The 16,561-nt window shown below is 35.8% G+C and overlaps 1 protein-coding gene across 1 annotated transcript in view; it reads left to right on the forward strand.

Annotated features, from left to right (window-relative positions):
• Vps50 (vacuolar protein sorting 50) overlaps positions 1 to 16,561 on the forward strand; it is a 731,402-nt gene that overhangs the window by 15,703 nt on the left and 699,138 nt on the right. The window contains exon 3 of the mRNA XM_090374870.1: positions 8,013 to 8,126. Coding sequence (XP_090230996.1) covers positions 8,013 to 8,126 — 114 coding nt within the window. The remainder of the gene's footprint in view (positions 1 to 8,012; positions 8,127 to 16,561) is intronic.

The following is a 16,561-nucleotide window of genomic DNA, read 5'->3' on the forward strand; positions in this document are numbered from 1 at the left end:
TTTTCTGATGTATGAGTTTTAAAGGTAGATATAATGTCTTGATCTAATGGCTGAATTAAAGAAGTTGCATTAGGTGGCAGGAACATTATTTCAATGTTTGGATGACTTAAATCTTTTGGATGGTTTGGTGCATTATCCAATAGTAATAAAATTTTAAAATCTAGATTTTTCCACTTTAAATTGTTTTCCACAGCTGGCACAAAACAATTTAGAAACCATTTTTTTAAATAAATCAGCAGATACCCAACTTTTTTTATTTGCTTTCTGATATACTGGTAATGTGTTTGTATTTACACTTTTCATTACGCAAGGATTAGAGGATCTATAAACTAGCATAGGTTATAGATTACATGATGTTTTATTATGTAACCTCCTGATGCATTACTGCACATAAGTTAACATTACACGATCCTTTGCCTTAAAACCTGGCGCAGTTTTCACTTTTTTTGAAATAAACTTTCTGTTGAGCAATTTTTTTTTCACCAAAGCCCTGTCTCATCGGCATTGAAAACTTGATGTGGTGTGTATCCGTGCTCTTCAATAATTTTTCTCTGCATACTTCTTGGCAGCTTCATTAGCAGCTGGTTCGGATCCCGCCTCGGGCTTGGATCAAAGTACTGCAAAAACCTTGGGAGGTGCATTATGGCCACAGAAGCCGATGCGCCAACAACTACAAAAATAAATAAATAAAATCATTAGCAGCTGATGCACTTTCCCCTTTAATTCTTATGTTATGTAATGAGAAGCAGTTTTTAAATTGTTTAAACCAGTAAAGGTTGGTTTGAGCGATTTAAAAACCAACCTTTACTGGCAACAAACTCGGGTTAAAAGAAGATTCTCCATTTTCTTTTAAATGATTATAAATTTTTACTGTCTTTTGTTTAATACATTGCTATTTAATGAGATCCCTTTTTTATTGCAATTGTCAATCCAATTACAGAGTGCTCCAAGTTATTGGTGCACTCCATACTTGGATTGACAATCCAAGTTATTGGTGTTCCGGGATGAGCTGCCATATTTGCGGAAATGAAAGATCCTGCAGCAACAGCAGTTCTAATTTTCTGTTCATTTTTTTATGATCTGGATTGTTGCTTTATTTAAATTTAAACTTTTTGATATATGATACCTTCCCCTTTTTTAAGACTATTCGAAATTTGTACAATTGATTCTAGAGAAATAAAGTTTCTTTTGAGCAGTGCTTTTTTACTTTCCTTAGATATAATTTAGGGCTGGAATTTACAGCAAAGAAATTATTCCAGTACAGTTCTTAAGAACAAAGTTAATAATACAAACCCAGAAAAAATTATACTCAAATAAAAACCAAAATAATCTTACAAAACCCTTAAAAGTCATGAATGCATGCTTCAAAGTCACAATTTTTTATGGTCTCAAACAGGCACTAGTTCATTAGCACAGAACGTAACGTGGAGTCCAAACAAAATAAAATATGGGTTTTTCTGAATAATTTTTTTTTTTTTTTTGCATAACGACATATCGAGTCAACAGCAGGGATTCACAAAAAAGAATGGAAATGTTGAAAAATTACATCCAACATAATAGCAGGGTTTTCCCTGCTATTATGTTGGATGTAATTTTTGGCACAAAAGCTCAAAAATACTATGTTATGTGAGGTTTTCCACAATTTATCAATTGTATTAGAGCAAAACCGTATTGTAGAAGTCCCATGTTATAGTGGTTGCCTGTATAGTCGAAATTAAACTGAATTGCTGAGTTTCTAGAATATAAAACCACAGAGTTTTATTAAGTGTTCTAAAAAAATAAAGTTATAAGCTTATTAATTATTTGGTAGGGAGATGACTATATTTACATTTCATTTCAGTTAATCACAGAAAAATAAAAAAAATTCAATTAAATTTAAGAAAATAAAGAATGCATGTGGAATATAACACGCCGTGTACATTACCTAACTCATAATGGAAGTATGTTATCAGATGTTATATATTGTATGGATACTTTAGACATTATTTAATAAGAAAGTTCAATCCATATCACATTTTTAGCATGTTTCATTTGTTTCTGGAAAGCTTTTAAGATCAATCACCCCCCCAACTAAATATTTAAAATATTCGTATTAAATATAGGTGTAGATACACCATACATAGCTCTTGAACTAAAAGTAGTACAATTGTAGTGTAAAGGCATCATTTCAATTGTATCTCATATTGTGATCATCCTTCACGAGTTACCATGTATTGTACTACCTCGAACGAATAACACTTCATTAATAGAGAAGACTATTGTTACTTATTCTCAGTGGGCACCGCCACCCAGATGGCACTGTTTCAAGGCTTGTTGGCCTTTCATCGGTGGGTGGGCAGATGCCCTTGTATTGCAATAATGACAACCAACTGGGTTGTCATGATTGCAATACTAGGTTAATCCCACAATGTGAGAGATGCCAGAAGGTGTACATAATAATACTATAATATGGCACCATTTCAAGGCCTACCCATGATGAAAGGCCAACAAGCCTTGAAACGGTGCTGTCTGGGTGGTGGTGCCCACCGAAAATAAGTAACAATAGTTTTCTCTATTAGTGAAGCATTACTTATTCGACGAAGTGTAATACACGGAAACTCGTTGTGAAGGATGATTACAATATGAGATACAATTGAAATGATGCCTTTACACTACAATTATAGTTTTAATTTAATAGCTATCTATGGTGTATCTACACCTATATTTAATAATATAATTTTAAGCTCTTATAGTAGTATGCCTTGTTGCATTTATATCTATTATAAAATATTCGTACGAAAGTATATTTTGTGTATTACTCTAGAATGAAAAGTTGGATCGAGGCCAAATTGTCAGCCTATGTTCTGTTAGTTCTTGGGAAAAATTTGGGTGTGGTTATGATTTCACAGCCCTTCCCCCCCCCTCCCAACACACAATCAGCATAGATGAAAATTTTTTGCATTAATTGACAAGAAAAATATGAGTTGATACCAAATTTTCAACATATACCCTATTGGCCCCCAAGATGGTTCTCAGTTCAGATCCCCTTTCATAGCATTCCCTTCCCAGTTTTCTATACAGTAAAATTACTATAAATGTGCAACAGGAACTCTTGATCCATTTCAAAATTTCAATGCTTGCTTAGAATATTTTAGGAATCATTGTAACAAAGTTTCATGTTGATGGAGTGACTTATTTTGTTATAAATCATGGATTAGTACTATTTGCTAACACACCTGCAATGTAATCACTGTGTGCATTAATTAACTTGTTGTTTATGCTTCTTTGTGAAACTGCAAATACAAACATTGCAAACACATATCAAACAATTATAAATTAACTTTTTCAGTATTAGTTAAGAATTAGTAAAATATGAATTAGCATATAGTCTTACTAATAACAAAATCTCTAATTAACATTTTATATAAAAATATAGAATGAGAGTAGGAGACATTGGGAACGATAATAGCTTTACGGCTCCAGCCAACAGAGAAGTTTTTTAAATGTTTGCCTCTTTATTGGCTTAACTGGCATATTAATTTATTTTATAGAAGTAGCTTTATATTCCTAGTTGTGATACTTAGTTTATTTTGAATTTAGATAGAGATTTTGTAAGTTATTACTTAGTATCGGTAAAACTTGCCACCACTGTAGTAGCTCTGTTATCTATTAATTAGATCATTACGGAATAACTTAATGTATATCTTGAACTTGATAGCATAAGGAATAACGTAAAACTAGATAGCGTAATACATCGCACTGTATTAGAAATCTGTACTTAGTTATAGTATTGCCAATTTATCAATTAAATTTTTAAATCTTATTAATTTTGATTGTTAATTAAATTGTATTTAAAGGGAAATCATGCACCAGACTAAAGCAGCAAAGCAGCGTGCACAAAGTAGTCAAAGTGCTGTGGTTCGGGGGAGAACCGAAGGGGGAGATTCTCCAATGCATCACAGTCTAAAAAATTGTGCAAAATGTGACGTATTCGTGGACCGATCTAGAACAGGACATGATCTAGCCATGGAGGATGTCTTTGTCTGTGTGCTAGGTGCAGAGAATGTGAAGAAATTAGACGCCAACTCATCATTCTGATGGGCACCTATGAGAGTTTGAAAGAGTCGGGTAGATATCCTCGAAGGAATTAAAATGAGGGGTCCACAAGCTCTCAGCTGCCCAACTGAATGCCAGAGCTCGCTCTTGTGCACGAGACAACACGGTGGCAATCTTCAGGGCAGAATGCGCTGGTTTCACAGGAGTTAGTTATTGTCAGGGAAATTGGAAATGTATTGTACAAAGAGGATAGGTGGAATAGGACCAGGGTATGTCAGTCCAGTCTGCCAGGGGCAAAATTTGATGACATTGCAGAACAGATATCATCTTTTAAGGGCACAAAAGGTGATATCGTTGTACACATTGGCACTAATGACATTAAGAGTAGGAGATCTGCAGATTTACTTAACAAGTACAGGTCAATGAAAAAAAATCATGAGTTAATGTAAAATTTGAAAGTGTCTGCAATCCTGCCCAGACATGATAGGAGAGAGTATATGATGAGAGCCTTGTCAATCAATTTGGCCCTGGAGATTTTTGTGCAAGGCTCATGGGGTAGAATTTTTTTTCAGCTTGGTCTGTACTTGTTAACAGGAGAGATTACTTCTACAAGGATGGGATACACTTAAATAGAAAGGGTACAAGAATATTTGCTGATGCTATTGAGGCAATGTTAGGTTTGTTGGAAAACTGCTAGCTTAGGGGGTGATTCCCAGACTAATAGATTAACAATAGCTGCAGGAAGAGCTGGAAATGATCTTGCACTGCTTCTATTGGAATGAGCAGCAGCCCGGAAAACAAATTGCTGGGGATTTCAGGAACTGTTGGAGATCATGACACAAGTAAATACATGGGCTGTGTTAAATTAACTAAGTGTAAGAACAGGTGCATGTATACTTACATTTACACCAATGCTAGTAGTTTGATGAATTTGAAATGCTGGTCAAGACATCAAAGGCAGATATTGTTGGGATATCAGAGACTGGTCTCTATATCTTCTGCCAAACCATCCATGTACAATTCAGGAACTGGAAAATCTTATTTTTCAATTACTGTCTATCTATCTATCTATTAGGAGATTTTAATGGACATCCATTGTGTGATTCTCTAATCTCAGTTGGATGTGGTGAGCCTATTGAAATGCTACTTGACAGAGAGAATTTGACACTATTGAACACTGGCTTACCCACTTACATCCATTTTTCTACTGGGTCAAGCACTGCAATGGATCTTTCAATCTGCTCTCTGATACACTTCCCAACAATTGAGTGGGCAGTATACACAATCCTTTAAACAGCGATCACTGTCTGCTGATTTGTGGCATTCAGACTGCTCATTCCAAACAAACAAAGACGAAATGGAAATTTTCCAAAGCAAGCTGGACAAAATTTACCAGTATGTATCTTTTGATGATGATATCATTGATATCTTCTGCTACTGACACTCACTGATCATATCACAATGCAGATACTAACAGCTGCCATCCCACAGTTTCACATAAGAAACCATCGGCATACCAATCACTGGTGGAATGATGCTTGTAACAAAGCAAAAAGAGAAAACGCAGCATGGAACACCTTCTGCAAAGATCCCACCACTGCCAACCTTGTTAACTTTAAGAGACTGAGAGCCAAAGCTCTTTACCTCCATTGAAAGACCAAAAAAGACTCATGGATGAACTTTGCCTCCTTAATCAACAAAGATACTGATACTCGAATAATCTGGGAAAAAATAAAGAAGCTAAATGGTAAATATATGTTACCCTCTCCTATTATTAATTGGAATGGGAAGGAGATCTCTTCTCTTGTGGAGATTACCATTATCTTAGTAACTGTGTTCTGTGAATTGCCTTCCTCAACCGTATATCAATTGTCTTTTCAAAAAATTAAAAATGCACCTGAGAAAAAGAATCTGAACTTCAAAGCTACGTGTCCTTTACCCTATAGCCAACTACTAACAATATCTGAACTGAAAGAATTTATATATACCTCAAGAAACAGTGCTCCTGGTCCTGACAGAATTTACTGTATAATTCTTCAACATTTCCTGGAAACATATCACAATGCAGATCATTGTGATATATTGTAATATCAAATTATACCAATTATACCAAAACCTGGAAAAGATTATTCAATTTCTCACGCCTATAGACCAATTTCTCTAACCAGCTGCTTGAGTAAGACTGGAAAAAATGATTCGCCATCTACTCACTCACCTAGTACCTCGAATCCTGAAACATAATCAGTAATAACCTGAAACATAATCAGTAATAAATTTGGCTTTCGGTAGAATAGATCATCCCTAGACCTTATGACAAAAGCTGAATTAAACATAAGGAATGTATTTATTAGAAATCAACATCTCGTCACAATATGCCTCGGTATAGAGAAAGCTTTTGATACATGACGCTACGGCATTCTAAGAGATTTCCATTCATATGAGAGGCCATTTACCATATTTTATTCAAAGCTTCTTTTGACACAGGACATTTAAAGTTAGGTACCTGCAGGTTTTATCTCAAACATGCATACAAGAAGAAGGGGTCCCACAAGGCTCTGTTCTTAGCACCACTCTCTTTGCAATATGAATAAACAATATCACAGACACTGTTGACTCATATCTCTATGCAGATGATCTTATCATATTTTGTCATTCCCAGAATATGAATTATATTGAAAGGCATCTACAAATATCCATAAATAACATTGAATTATGGATGGCACAAACTGTCAAGCCACAGATCTACAGCCATATATTTCTGCACCAAACACAAAATGCATTCTGAACATGAGTTATTCTTAGCCAATCATCCTCTATCAGTTGTGAACAGTATTTGCCTCCTAGGGCTAATTTTTGATAAGTTCCGGGAGCACATCAGATATCTAAGAACCACTTGCACAAAGAAAATGAATATACTCTGGGTCCTCTCCAGTACATCTTGCGGGTGCAGATTGCTATACTCTGCTTCACTTATATAAGTCCTTAATTAGATCTCAGCTATGTATAGAGCATAGAATAACTTGTGCTTCACATTAATTTTTAGATGTATATAAACTGATTTGCATATTTCAGAAATAGCATGTTTAATTTACAATTTTGAGTTCCTTATCAGATTTCATTACCTTGTATCACTTATTTTTGTAAACTTTGCATTTTTATCATTTATAGTTTATCTTTTTGTTTTCCAGTGTTAAATCTTAGTTATGTATATTCTATGAGAACATATGAATTCTTTACTAGTTTCGTATGCATAGCATTTTTTTTAACCCAGCAATGGGGTTTTATAGGAACCATTCAAGTCCCTTGGGAGAGGTGAAGAAGTTTTTGTTGGTTCAAGTTTAAGGACTGAAACTTTTATTATCTTACTAAATACAGACAATTTTACTTGAATTATTTTTGAAGGTGACATTTTATGTTTTTCAAAGAGTAATTACTTGAAAGAACTGGACAGGTAATGTGTGCCCCATTATGTAACTTTTTTTTTTTTTACATTGCAAGCTTGCAGAACTGCAGTCCTCCTGCTCTGATATTTCTATTGCATGCCAAAGAATTGCCATTCTAGTTTAAGGTAACTCACTGTTATGCTCTCTAAGTCAACAGATTGCAGTCTCAATCTTGGGAGGAACATTTTATGGCTTTCGCTGAGTAGTTAACTGAAAAAAATGTAGCTAGAAAGCACATGTGAGAACTCTTGTAAGACTTGTTCCTTACAACCAGGTCCAGACATACCAGGAATATTAGCTGCTAAGATGTCCTAGGTGCTGGTCTGAACTAATGACTTTAAACATAATTAAATATAATTAGACTTTTTCCAATTGGGTGGGCAACTGGACAAATGGTTGAAAAGTGGAACTGAACTGCAAAAAGTTGAATGGGTGGGCACATATATATATATATATATATATCATCTTTCCCATTTTTATTTATAATATACACATGCATGTTTTCATGTTATTCTTTATTATTTTTAATTATAGGATGATGTTAGAGAGACAACCAAAAATCCCCATATAGAACAACAGATTTTAAATTCCATTGAAACTATATATTACAGTAATGATTCATTTGATGCCAGCAACTATGAGCTAAAAGTTTGTATATTTCTTTATTTGTAAATTAATTTTCTTAAAATAATTTTATCTATATCATTTATCTCTATCTCCACTGTTTGAGAGTTGAAATTTTTTAAAAGTTTTTCAAAATTTCATTATCTGTATTTTTCACTATCTGTAATTGATTGATTTTTCAGCATTTCAGTTTTACAAGGAGGTGCTGTAGTTAAATAAGTAACTGTTCCTTGAGATAGGGCCTCTGTGTAATGTTAGTTGCTGTGACACTTGTTATCCATTTGAAAAAGTCTAGACTTCAATCCTCAGTGATGTTATTGATTGTTTTCAAGCAGGGTTGTGTTGGCCAGATTCAGAAAGGGGGTGTAGAAGTGTCAGGTATTTCCTTTTTTTTTTTTTTTTTTTTTTTTCCAACCCATGAACAGACAAGTCAACCTTAGAGTGCATGAAAATTTATAGTATACAAATGTCTTGCTCTAGGTGGCAATTAAGTTTCAGTGATAAGGCAAATTTAAGTGATCTAGATAGTACTTTCTAAAAGATATACACTGAGTGATCACTGAATTTTGGTCACCTACCTAATACTTCATAAGTCCTCCTTTTGCCCTCAGTACAGCAACTATCTGACGTGGCAGTGATTCAACAAGATGTCGGAAGTGTTTGGGAGATATGGCCAACCAAACTCTGTGTAATGCAGTCAGCAATGCAGGTATGGAGGTGATTGGTGTATCCAGACTCCTGAGATGCCTTTCCATAGTGTCCCACAAGTGCTCTATGGGATTGAGATCGGCGGAGTTCGGAGGCCAATCGATATGCTGGACGTCAGAACTGTGTTCCTCAAACCATTCCTGCACAACAAGTGCCCAATGGCTCGGCACATTGTCATCTTGGAAGACACCATCGCCATTCAGGAAAATGTGTAACATTGCGGGATGTACACAGTCAGCAAGCAGTTGACGATAGTGGAGACCACTGATACGATGTTCCACATGCACTAGGGGTTCAAGTTCCTGGCAGTGAAACATGCCCCACTCCATACAACCGCCTCCACCGGCCTCCACTTTTGGTACCATGCATGATGGATGAAGAGCCTCATGTTGTTGACGCCAAATCCGTACACAACCATCCATGGTGTGGAGTAAATAACATGAATCATCCGACCAGCACACCTTCTTCCAGTCTTCTAATGTCCAACTTGCATGCGCTTTGCACCAGGCGAGTCTTTTATGCTGATGAACCTTGGTTAGGAGAGGATGCCATAGGGTGATCTGCTGGTCATCAGATATTGTTCCGGGTTGGCCTATGTTGTATTGGGTAGTCAACTCTTCAACAGTGCTGAGCCTTTTTGCCTGTACGAGTCATCAGACCCAGCGCTCACCTCTAACATCAACCTTTTGCTGACCTTTGCAGTTTTGCCGTAAGGTTGTTGTTTGGCCATTTTGACGTCAGTCCTGGTACACTTTAACTACGGCGGCTCTTGAACACCCCACCAGTTCAGCTGTTTGGAAAATCAAGGCACCAGCTCATCAAGCACCCACAATCTGTCCTTTATCAACGTCCGATAAATCCTACCTTTTACCCATTGTGCTCGGAATTTTACTACCTACCGAACCACTGACACTTATCTTTGCTACGTAGGTCGACTAACTCTGCACTCTCATACCTCACTTGGTCAACGGGTCACATTCGGTTTTCATAGGGGTGGTCATAATTCAGTGATCACTCACTGTAAATCAGTTATTGTTTAATATTCCATTCTCTGCTTTTTGTTATAAAACGTATGTTTTAGCTTTACAAGCACTACAGCCTAGAAAGGAAATTCTTTCTTAATCCTAGAATCGTTGCATGAAGGACAGTAGTGTAGTCTGTCAGCATTTTTAAACTGTTGTCCATGATTGGTAAATGCAGTTGTAGGGCTGGACATCTCGGTTCTTCCTAACTTATCCACCATTTTTTGGTTGACTGTCCCTTACATTCAACCATCCGGTCAAACACTTTTCAATCACTCCCCACTTTGAACATCTTACATGATTTGTCTCACTTAGGAAACGAAGCAAATATAAAACAACTTTTAATCGATTTAAAATGTATTGGCCTATATAGGAGCATATAGTTTAACAACTATAATAATATAGTTGTTAAATTATGTGCAGCAACCTATAATTTAACAGCAACAATCCCTAGAATTGTTGCTGTTATGGGCATTGCATCATCAGGCATACTAATATATATTAACATAATATATTAATTATGTTAGTAATAGCATACTAACATAATTAATATATATATATATATATATATATATATATTAATTGTAATTTTAAAATCAAAGTTTCAGTGGATGAAAAAAGGTTTCAGTTGATGAAAAAGTAATAAGTCAGGTATGACAGATGCACCTAAAAGTGCAAAGCAGCATTAATGGATGCAAAAGTATATATAAGTATGTATGAATAGATATATTAGATAAAGTATGTATAGATGGAGGTGAAAATTATACAAAGTGCCAGTGACTATAAGGATAGTAGAAAAAGAAGTATAATAGATATGTAAAAGGTGAAAAAATGTTAATATTCTAAAAATTATGATGAATTAAGAAAATTATGGGCTGAATTACAAAGCCAATAGGAGGTGAGTGAACTGTTAAGTAAAATTATTAATAATAAAGTAAAATATAATACAAATAAAATAAAAAGTGGTAGAGATGTCATCAGATATGGGGGGGGGGAACATATTTAGATAAAAGTTGAATACAGGTAAGGCAGATATGCAGAATTTGATGACTCTGTCAGCTAAAGTAAATATTGATATATGGTCAGATATTTCATCAGGGGACTACACCCGACCAAGTATCAGGAACTGCATTTCTGCACTTGTCCATAGTAGTAGCAGAAAGGTGAAAGGCCAAAAAGCAAAAAAAAAAAAAAAAATTAAATTAGCACATTCTTATGCAGTATGGACAAGATAGTCCCAACAAAGTGTCAATTATTAAGGTAAAAATAAGGATCAAGTTAGAATAAAACATAGCTAAGTGTTTTCAGAATGGGAAAAGACATTCTTAATAAAAATATGTAGAGTTTTGTGTAGGATTTGAATGTAGTAATTTTGTGGAAATTAAAATTAAATAATTCAGAACAAGCACATGGTATAAGGTGAGGTATTAAATTGAGGATAGGGAAGGGAAAAAGGAGTAGTTAAGTAAATAAAGACAAAAATAGTGATAGGAGGATAGTAGGAATGTTTGTATCATCCTCGTATGCACTAAGAAAGGTAGAAATAGATAGTAGAAAGATAAAAAGCAAAGAAAAAGTTGTTAAATCACACTGAGCTAGCTGGGGTTGTGAAGCCCAACCTTATAGTAAGGGCTCTGGCTTTGTAAGTGTTAGTATAAAAGGGAGCTAATATCAAATGCTTGTATTGTGAGGAAAAAGCAGGCACAAAAAATATGTAAGTCAAAACATGCCAAGAAACAAACCGAAACCGAAAGTATAATAAGAAAGTGAACAGTACCTGGAGTAATGTGTAGCAGAAGTAAGCTGGTGAGAAAATAATGCATAACTGAAGGAAAAAGGCAGGGAAATACAGCACACGTATTGAGTAGAGTTGATGAATGTATGTCAACCATAACCACATTAGTAACATAGCTGCATGATGAAGCAATTTAAAGCAGCATAATGGACTTAATAGAGAGCTGTGAAGAAATGGAAAAAGATGTGAAAATAATGATCTCTATTGTCATATTTTGAACCAATAAATGTATGGAGAATTGGTTCGCTGAAAAACTTTAAATCTTAAAACTTTAAAATAAAGTCAAATATCTAGTTCACACACGGTGTATGTGAATTAGATATTCAATGCGAGAAACTGTCTGCAGACGAATCGGCAGCGGTGTCCTTTGAAAAGTAAGTTTCCTTCAGTTATAGCAAATTATGAGAAAGAAAACGTGTATAATGTTAATGAGACGGGCTTCTTATGGAAAGCATTATCGAGAAAAACCCTAGCCACTAAAAGAGAAATGCCTGCACCAGATTTTAAGATGAGAGAAGAGTGAGTTACAGTTTCTCTGTGTCAAATGCTACTGGGATGCACAAATTGTCCATGCTCATTATTGGTAAGCCGAAAAAACAGAGTGCATTTAAAAATCTTCCTAAATTTTCTTAGTTTGTATAAAAATCCTGGATGGATGTTTCTGTTTTCAAAGATTGGTTTTTAATTTTTTTACTTTAATTAATCTCAGTTATTTAACTTATTCTTAAGGTAATATTAAATAAATGTAATCTGACCTTACTTTCGATTATCCGGAAAATTTGGCTATCCGAAGGTGTGACATCAATTATTCTGGATAACTGATGCTCTACTATATATATACACAGTATTTGATCATAGAAATAATCTATGAACAGACACAATTTGGACTCAGTAGTCCTTGTATTGCTAAACCCAATAACAACAACAAAGTCAATGCAAGTGAAATAATAACATATTCTCTATCAGTGTTGCACATCAGGTGACTCGTTTATATATGACAGTGCTTTTTCTCCCAAAAACTTAAGTATATCGTGTCTCTTGAATAGATTACCTGTTATGAGATTACAAGCACACCCTGTTATGAGATTACAAAGAAAAAAACAAGTGCATAAATGAAATTTTTAAATTGAAGGGCAATAGCCTTGCATATGAAATCACTATGACGGTGGTCATAGTGATTTCATAACACTGATGGTGTTATGAAATCACTATGACCACCGTAATTTTAAATAAACGAAGCAATTCATCTGTTTAAAGTTTTAGGGATCTGTTTATTGGTAATAGACCATAGAAAACATACATTTGTAGTCTTGTTGTTACTCCATTGCAAACTACACCAAAAAACCAAGCTAACAAAAATCACATTGATTTGTTAAAGAGAGTTGTGCCAATATCCAATCTGGGCATTTGATAAAGAGAGTCTTGAACGATCTGATGAGTTATTAAGAAATCACCACTGAGGAATTGGATGCAAAGAATAATTTTGACATCTTATACTTAGATTTCAGTAAAGCCTTTGAATACTGCCATATGTAAATTTTATAACTTATAACTTATAAAGTAGTGTTTATTATGGAAGGGGGATGGAGATGGTTAGGAGGCATGGCCACTGTTCTTCAGGGATTAGTGTGCTGAGTGGGGTCACCATGGGTGTCAGTGTTGAGTCGTTTATTGTTTTTAATATTTATTAATAATATTGATGTAGGTTTTATGTCTAAATTCTTTTTATATTAATGTGGATGCAATGTTTAATGATTTTTTTAAAGACCCCCCCCCCTCCCAAACATGAATGGTATCAGAACCTGTAGTACTTGGCATTGTGCATGGGTTAAAGGTTGAGAAGATTAAAGAAGATACTTCCTGACATTAGACTTGAATTTCTGTAAATTGAGGAAATATTTGTGAAGGGAGGTTGTTCCAGAAAATGGAAGTTGCAGAAACAAATGACGAACAAGAAAAGTTGGTTCTGTAAGTTTGAAGTTGGATAAAAGGATATTGGCTAGTTGTGGCCTGCGTTCATACCAGTTTGGAAGAGAGAGAGGGGGAGAATTATAGAAGCCAAATCAGAAGAAGAGTGCCCATGGAAGTACCTCAAAGGCATGCAGCAGGAACAGAATGTCTATGAGACAGAGTGGAGGGATACTCTAAGGCAGTGGTTCCCAAACTATTGAGATCTACAGACTCCTTCAAAAATGAAAAAATGTTCATGGACCCCCCTATATATATGCATATGTTTCTGTGTGTGTGTATATATGTATGAACACTGGGTTTTCTGAAAAAAAATTCAAAGTTTATGTTTAAAACAACTCAACTTTATTCTTATTTTTATATAAATATATAATAATAACTTTATTTATCATCAATTTGCTATAAATAGAACGAATAATTTGACCAGTTCCAGAGGGTCGTTATGTGGACCCCTGGAACTGGTATATGGACCCTAGGGGTCTGCGGACCCCAGTTTGGGAACTGCTGCTCTAAGGGATAGGTCATATTAATCTAACTGCCTTCTTTTGAATGGATTCTAGAAGCCTGAGAGAGGTTATGAAGGCACTACCCTAGGTGTGGAAACAGTATTTCATTGTAGGGCAGATTTGAAATTTGTACAGAGTGATTTTGCTGTTTAGAAGAAACGTTTAATGTTGAAAGTGAAAGAAAACTCAGTTTTTTAGCTGCAGAGGAAGCAATATTTATATTGTGCGTATGCCAAAGTAGAATAAAGTCAGGGTAATCCCTAATACAGATAGGTGATCTTTTCTAGAAATCTGAATGTCAAGAAAGATAAACACAGGAGCAGAATAATCTTTTTTGCAAGATATAAGACAGGACTGACTTTTAGAAGGATTGAAATTAACTGAGTTATCTTTTCCACATTGGAGAATTATGTGGAGATCAGCATTTAAGGAATTGGTAGTGGATATTCAAGTAGTTGAAGTCTTTGTGTGGGGCAGGGTTTCTTAAACTGGAAAGTCGAATGCAGTGTGGTTTCGTCATCAAAACTGTTGGATAGGATTTCTGGTCAATGGAAGAATGTCAAAAATATACAAGAGAAAAAGAATGGGAAAAGAGCTGAACCTTGGGGAACATTACAGTTAGTGGAGAGGATAGAAAACAGAGAGCCATCTACTATCACCTGCAGTGAGCAGCCTGAGAGAAAACTGGATGCCCAGTTACAAAAAACATTTTGCATTCCTTAAAATGGAAACCTGTGTGGAAGACCTTTATGCCAATTGTCATCAAAAGCCTTTGAAATGTCAAGAGTTTACTGCTTGAGTTTCACCAAACTATTCCAATGAATTTATCCACAGATGAGTAACATAATCCAATGTATCACCAGTGGAATGACACCGATGGAATCCATACTGGCAATCATTGATCAGATGGAAGATTTAAGATTTGTAGACAGTTTAAGAGTTGGTAGTGAATGATTACTCCATTACTTTAGAAAGAGTAGAAGTAACTGCAATGGAACAATGATAATTGGATGGGAGGGATTTGCCACCCTTTTTAGGAACTTGCTGGATATGAGCAAATTTCCTAGCAGAATTAAAAACACCAGTGGAATAAGAAAGTGTAAGATCTTATATCTCGTGTATATTATTTTGTTGTTTTTGAAGTTTTAAGCCTTTATATCTATACGCTTGCAATATGAGGACTGCTACGAATGTAATGGCTCCTAATTTTTTGCTTTCAGATGTGCCGCCGTAGATCATTTCATGTGTCACTGAGTGATCACTAGAGGTCTCTAGTTTCACCATACTGAGTGGCACTATGAAAATGGTGGATGTTACAGATATACATATCAAGCAAAGAGTGGTGATTGAATTTCTTATCAAGGAAGAAGTGACGTCTATCGAAATCCAAACGCATTTCAAAACTGTTTATGGTGACAATACTGTAGATGTGAGTAGAGGTAGATGAAAGTGAAAGTGTATTGATGTGTAGCGGCACCAGGGGTTCTCCCCATGTCCTCATTGCTTTCATTGTGGGTGTTCCAGTTTGCTGGGAATGCCAGAGATTTAAAAGTATTTGGGCTTTGTGTGATGTCGTGTACCATTGTTCATCTGGTCGTTTAGCCACTGGACCCCTACTGATGCCCAACGTTGCCGCACTTTCACCCCTGTGGAGGCAGACCAGGAACCCAATAGTTACTCTGGCAGGTCCTGTTGCGTAATTTCCTGAGATTTCGGCGGCTAGGACCTAAAAAAAAAATTAAAAAAAATTTTTTTTTTAACTAATCGATTGCGTTGAGGGTGGTGGCGTTTGAATTTGAAAAGGCCGAAATATGGACGAAAGGTGATTTGGACATGCTTAAATTTAGGTGTGTGGGGCTTTCACTAGCGTGAAAGGGGCTTTCACTAGGGCTTTCACTAACTTTCACTATAGATGGAGAGGGGAGGGAGACTGAAGACTGGGGGGAAGAAAGGCAGAAGTATGGGGCCAATAGAGAAGGCAGCCCCAGGTTTCAGTGGGACATGCCCATGCCTCACCAGAGGGGAAAGGGGGTGGCGAGGAAGGGAGGAGACGAAAACCCCCCATCCCCCCCAGGGAAATGTAATTCAAATATGAAGAGGGCTAGGGTGCCCTCTTCACATCGCTATATGGCATTTGGCAGCCAAGCTGCACTTTGTTTCGTCATTTCTAGTTGAGTCATTTATGGGGCTAGCCCCATCCTTGTATTTTCTTATTCCTGCTTTGGGTGTTTTTGAGGCAAAACAACAGATAATTAGATTTGCTTTGATTCCTGGAATTCTGGGCAATGAATGTGCTGATCAAGCTTCAAATGCAATCTCTCTCATACATAAAGTTCACAATGACTTTATCCCTGTCACTCAAAAAGTTTGAAAACATTTGGACACGAACCTAGCAATCTCAAACAAGCATCAAATTATACCTGATCAAAAAACAGCTGAAATGCTGAAAAATCTAATTTT

Source organism: Mastigoproctus giganteus, chromosome 1 (assembly GCF_048544385.1).
Source record: "Mastigoproctus giganteus isolate SK-2022 chromosome 1, ASM4854438v1, whole genome shotgun sequence".
Taxonomy (NCBI): Eukaryota; Metazoa; Arthropoda; class Arachnida; order Uropygi; family Thelyphonidae; genus Mastigoproctus; species Mastigoproctus giganteus.